We start from the raw sequence: 5,963 nt of genomic DNA on the forward strand, positions 1-5,963 counted from the left end.
AATTAAGTAGAATATATAAAATTAAAATTTTTTAAATAAAAAAATACATAGATTAAAATGACTACTGAAACATTTATTTATAAGAGAATTAGTATTACATTCCTTATTTTTTAAAAATTTTACTAATTCTCATTTTTATAAAAATTATATTTAGTAATTTTTTATAAAAAAATAAATATTATAAATATTAAATATATAGAAATTAAATGATACATATAATTAAAATTATATGAATTAAATGACATAAATATTAAAACATATTAATAAATTTATAAAGACTAAAAAATTTATGTTATAAAATATAAATATATTTTAATCGAATAACTTTTAAATAGAATAAATTAATAATTTTTTTAAAAATTTAAGTACTGAATAATAATTTTTTTAATTATTTAAAATTAATAAAAATTACATAAATATTCCTATAAAAATTTTAAAATGTTAGGACGCCATGGCCTCTTGACTCTAAGTGAATCCGTCGCTGATTACACAGTAAAGCTTTTCTAGCTAGATAATGTGCAACAGAGTTTGCAAGACATGCTTAGAACAAACATATGAGAATCATGGGCGTTATTAGTTCATAGATAAAACTTTGAAAATTTTTATATTTCTAACAAGCTGTCGCTAAAGATAGCAAACTTATTTATTATATGATATATTTACTACTAGCGTCTCTATTTTAGTGGATTGAAAAAAAAAAATTTAAATGCTTTAAAGAATTTCTCATTCCTCGTAACCATGAAAAATTATAAATTTTTTAAAAAATGAAAAACCTTATATTATTAAACTACTAATTTCTAGTAACTGGAAATACCTATTACTGACAAAAATAAATTCATGAAGGGTGCCTGTTAATTTCTTGGATACTTAGAATGCAAATATTCCGACAAACAAAAGGAGGAAAATAAAAATAAAAAAGAAAACTTTATCTTCCAACTTGACTTCTCAAATCCTGAAGATCGATACCCATCTCCTCCGAGGTCATAGTTTGTGCAGAAATAGATCACCCTTTCCTGTTTGGATTTCAGAAATACATCACAGTTTCCCTTTTGGATTTGGATTACCATCTCTTCCGAGGTCATCGTTCCCTTTCCAGAATCCAAAAGCCTTGTTTTATTTTCCTAATCTCTTCCTCAATTTACTAATAATACTCATCTCATTGAAAGTACAGAATTAATTATTCAACACTATTAACACAGATATTAAGGTAATTTAAGTAATATTTTACATTAATAAAAACTACAAGCCCCTGAAATATTAAAAAGATTTAATGCAACTCCTCATGAAGACACAAGAGAACATAACTTAACATGAAGTAGGTGACCTTCCTAAACGCTTCAATATTATCATTAAATGATGGCAAGTGCAATGCAATCGACGATTTTCTCTGGAGAATTGAGTAGTTCAATCAAATTAGCACATCATTTCCTCCTTGTCCTCAAAGAACAATTGCCCTTGTTTCTATATATAATTCTAAATTGGATGCTCTCAGATGCTCGGATCACTCTGTCATTTCTGCCACCTGAAATGTAATACGTGAAACTTGAATGGCTGCTTATTCAAAAGTTATTTGAACCTGGAAATTTGAAATCAGAAACTAAGCGTTTCCAAAACCTGCAAACTTACCTTCCAAATTCAAAGTGTACTACAGCGACAAAGTTGAGAAAACTTCAAGTTGGACAGCTTTCCAAGAATTTTCACACATATATTCCTAATCCGAGTTCTTTTGGTTCAGTTTCTACCATCCAAGGTGGCCTGTATAAAGAAGGAAAAGTCAGCATGCATCAGACAGGGGTGAGAAAAACTCAAGACGACTATTTTCTGGATCAGAATCTTTACTTGTTCATTATAAAGTTTATTGTTCCTTCTGCAGCACGTTGGAGAAGAACTTCCCTCGCCTCAATTGCAATTCCTTCAGGCTATATGGAGAATTTGAAAGATTTTATAATTTTAATTTGGCACTTGAGTCTGTAAATCATTTAGCAGTTGTACATACCTCTTCTGGAAACCAGACCCCAGGCTGCGTGCTTCCCTCAAGAACTGCAAGAACAAAAGCAGCTGTTGCATTCCCCACAGATCTGAGAGACAAGAATCCTACATATGTCATTCCTAAATTAAAGCATTTTGGCATAAAGCATAGAATTTTTACGCTTCAATTGAATATGAAGAGAAGAAGTGGAAAATTGAGACTTACACAGAGAGTCTCCTGTGACTAAATATGCCAACTGTATTGCGGCCATCTGTGCACTCCAGATCAACCTGCCAAAAGAATATAAAGCTTAACACTGAATTAGGAAAAAAAAAAGAATGAATAGTTTATTCATACTCAATAAACTTGAGCATCATTTTTGTTTAACAAAATGTCAAATGAGAAGGACGAGCAATTGTCTAAGAACTATTAAGATTTGATCAGCTGTTCTATTGTCTTACTCTCATTGATACACGCTCTCCAGCAATTCCATCAACTGCTCGGACTAAAGGATCAAACAATTGAACCAATTGTTGGACTTTGCTTCTGTCCCTTAGATATTCCTGCAAGAATAAATAAATTGCATAATCACATCATTCTCCTGGGACTAAATGACTCTTTAAATTGAAGGATTCCTCACTGTTTTCAGTCAAAGAAAGTTTCTCTATACAAAGAAAACTCAATTAAAGAGCATACTGGAGGAAGAAGATTTGTCATGGCTTCCATTCCCCAATTCCAGAAAAATGGTGCAGTCCCAAATCGAGCACTGATAGTCGGTACCCCTAGGACCTCGTAAGCACTTCGTACCTCTGGCAAGTTCCTGAAAAATAAAGATAATTCACCTAGACCAGCAACAACGGGAAAGCAGCTGCACATTATTTGATTCAAGGATGCAAGAAATTTTATTTAGGAACTGGAAGTTATGCAGTTTATCCCAGATGATCTGTCATCAATATATGGTCACAACCTACATTTTTCTGCTACGAGTGGAAATGGTGAAGACTATGCTTTTCCTATTTCATTCATTGTGTGGTTATGGATAAGAGCATCCCGAAGAATTTTGCAATTCTTAAGTGTGCAATTTGAATATTTCTACACAAGTATTAATACAACCATATTGATACTATAATCAGGAAATTTCTAGGATGCTTAAGCACTGTGATTAATGCAGATTACCTACATGAATGGGTAACTCCAAACAAATAAATGAAAGTTTTTTAGAGCTCTTTGAGCAATTTCTTTCAAAGAGAACTTACAACAGATAAACATCTCTTTTTCCAATCCCTTTTCCAAAATCAATGTTGAGCATTCCACTATATGGCTTTAGTTTGACCTTTTCTCCTGATTAAAAAGTAAGTAACCCATTGGTTAAGTTTAATATATGAGCCTTCACAATTCAATTCAAGTTCAAAATGAATATGCCGATTTGTAAAATATGCAGTTGAAACTGACCTTTACTATACGCAACAACCTCCTCACCAAGAAGCAAAAAACTAGTTGCTAATATGGTTGGACCAGCACCACCAGTTCCTGCTGTGTAGTAATGGAACCTAAGAAAAGCAAAATCAAGCTTAAATTGCATAAAGTTGACAGGAAAAGGAGGGCTGGAAATTTTTTTATTCCCTTTTTATCCTATCTTATAATGGTTACTCAACATGCAAAGATTTGTTAGTTTCAGTTCAAATTTGATTTTATCATCCTTTAAATAAAGAAGTCGAATAACAACACATTTACCTCAAAATTAAGGATCAAAAGTACCAAAAAAGATCAAATTTTTGTTCAATCAAATCAGAAAGGGAAGCTTGGGATGATGGTCATGAAATTGGAAATACAGGCATACAACAGTGTGGCTAGGGAGAGAACTGCTTTGAGAAAATTAAAGCTGGTAACCATCATAAATAAAATCTTTTGTGGTACTGGGAAAATGTAGATGGAGATGAGACATGACCTAGTTGTAACTTATATTTGAAAAGTAAACTGCCACTAAGATCAGAAAAGGCAGATTGACAAGTAAAGGATTAGGAATAATCAAGTTAAAGCGAATGATGTCACAGACAGAAACCCTAGAAATGTGAAGTGATAAATAATAGTTTTTGGGTGGTTTACAAATTCTTGCACTTCCAAGTTGAAGAAGGGAATATAGTTACCTCAGCCTCTCTGGCTTCCCTTTGCTTTCTGTTCTAGCAACACGAACCAGCTCTGCTGCCATCACTGTCACAATAGTCGTAGAAAATTTGTATGATTGATCCAACAACAACAACAACAAAAAAAAAGATCAGCCAGTATAAGGATTCTTTCCCTATTTCAAAAAGTTAAATCTGTCCGACTTCTACATAAAGTATTTTTAAGTGTAGTTCAGCTAGTCTTCTTACATTTGCTACTTTGAAGTCCAAATGGCAGATCTGCATTAGGTTGCCAGTGGCACAACTTCATACAGACCATATGAACATGAATGCTACAATTTCTAAGAAGTCATTGCAAAGCAACCCAACCAAGAACTTCAAATTGCTTACCTTGTATCCAAAAGGATTCAGATCTATAAAAATTGATCAGTGCAGAGCCAGAGTATGAGATAAGTTACACCAATATGCCCATAAGATTCACCAATTTAAGTTTGACTGGAAATTGATATGGCATGGATTTCACACTGGGAACCTAGTACCCCACATTGTCCAAGTAAACAGTCTGAAACCGCAAATACATATCAAGAAATCAGTAATTGTACCATTGCTTAATCCTGGATAGATTCCACCGGTTGTTATGGCAGGAACTTTAGCAGCTAAAGCTCTTTCTTTGAATGATTTCGCACGTAGTGCATAAGTTGTATCATCACAAACATCAACATATGCAGTCTGTTGGAAGAGAAGAGGCAGTCCTAAGGTAATATACTCTTAAGGTATCAAATAAGAGAAAATCCAACTTCAACGTTTAAATGCATGAACTTATTACCTTTCCTCACCTTGGTCTCTATTGCAGCTTCAAGAACACTGCATTTCTCTGCCTGTTGGAAGGGTCCTGCAGTATGAACCACAAGATCCACATCTGCAGAGGAATTGATACAGATTACAGGATGCCTGAAGGATGTTTTAATTGTACCATTATTTTACATTATTTTCTAAAATCTTGATCAATTCATAGCATAAAACTGGATTCTTTAAAGCCATGATATGGCTCAAAAATGTAGAACTAGTTGATTTAAAGTTGAAATAAATATGGAAAAGAGTAATATAACTGAAGGAAGAATAACTACTGCACCACTTAAAGCAGCTTCCAGTGAGTCTACTCTGTCAATATTGACTTGAACAAAATCTGAATTCTTCCCCAATTTAGCCACCATCGCAGCACCTTTTTCCCTGCCATTTCGAGTAATTTCGTCAATTAGCCCCCTTAAATGCAAAGAAACACAAATTTCTCTCTCCAACAAAAATCCATTATAATCTTAATTACCTATTCCGACCACCAATAACAAGTCGAAGGTCAGGGCAGAGCTTGGAGAGAGCAATGGCGGTGGAGCCGCCAACCCGACCCGTTCCACCTAGTACCAGGACACTCGCGTTCCGGGTCTTATCGGGAATTTCAACTTTACTAGTATCATGGGAGATCTCTTTAGCGCACGCCATCAAGCTCGTGCTTTTCCAGTGAAACAAAGCTCGCGCCATATCTCAATCTCTCTTCTTTTCCCTCGCAAATGAAAGAAGCCTCTTATCCCGTTATCAGTTTATCGTTAGTGATGATGAGGTGGCATTCTCTGTCTCTAGTTACGTGGCATCTTATGTTAGTGATGACGTGGTTAGGCCTGCACCTATGACATGCTTATTTAATATAAGATAAATTTTTAATAACTAGATATCTTTTTAATTTATTTTCTTATTATATATGAATAACATATAAATGATCTTTTCATTATGTAATTTTTCATGAAAAATGATGAACAAAAATTCTATATTTAATATGAAATATATATTTATATGAATGGCATAGCTTAATGGTAGTT

At 33.5% G+C, this 5,963-nt stretch overlaps 1 protein-coding gene across 3 annotated transcripts; it reads right to left on the minus strand.

Annotated features, from left to right (window-relative positions):
- Positions 1-1,156: 1,156 nt before the first annotated feature.
- Positions 1,157-5,671, minus strand: LOC110630915. 3 transcript variants are annotated; one of them, XM_021778560.2, is made up of 14 exons: positions 5,417-5,669; positions 5,225-5,322; positions 4,919-5,011; positions 4,695-4,844; positions 4,117-4,180; positions 3,422-3,519; positions 3,226-3,310; positions 2,666-2,789; positions 2,431-2,532; positions 2,195-2,259; positions 1,997-2,078; positions 1,840-1,919; positions 1,627-1,755; positions 1,157-1,522 (listed from the first exon to the last, which is right to left on the minus strand). In XM_021778560.2, exons 1-13 carry the CDS (start codon positions 5,626-5,628, stop codon positions 1,698-1,700), a joined length of 1,311 nt encoding a protein of 436 aa, XP_021634252.1. In that variant the 5' UTR covers positions 5,629-5,669; the 3' UTR covers positions 1,157-1,522; positions 1,627-1,697. The 3 variants fall into 3 exon arrangements, with proteins under 3 accessions (XP_021634252.1, XP_021634253.1, XP_021634254.1); XM_021778561.2 differs by having other exon boundaries at positions 4,695-4,821; positions 4,929-5,011; positions 5,417-5,668; XM_021778562.2 differs by lacking the exon at positions 1,157-1,522 and having other exon boundaries at positions 1,693-1,755; positions 1,997-2,094; positions 5,417-5,671.
- Positions 5,672-5,963: the final 292 nt, after the last annotated feature.

The sequence above is a fragment of the Manihot esculenta genome, chromosome 14 (assembly GCF_001659605.2).
Source record: "Manihot esculenta cultivar AM560-2 chromosome 14, M.esculenta_v8, whole genome shotgun sequence".
Lineage (NCBI taxonomy): Eukaryota > Viridiplantae > Streptophyta > Magnoliopsida > Malpighiales > Euphorbiaceae > Manihot > Manihot esculenta.

Bases quoted from the DNA above. Each gene is read 5' to 3' on its own strand.
- LOC110630915 (XM_021778560.2), bottom strand. From the start codon at position 5,628: ATGGCGCGAGCTTTGTTTCACTGGAAAAGCACGAGCTTGATGGCGTGC. The intron at 4,181-4,694 runs GTACAATTACTG...CTATTGTGACAG, and splicing joins CTATCCAGGATTAAGCAATG to TGATGGCAGCAGAGCTGGTT. The intron at 2,533-2,665 runs GTATGCTCTTTA...TTATTCTTGCAG, and splicing joins TGACAAATCTTCTTCCTCCA to GAATATCTAAGGGACAGAAG.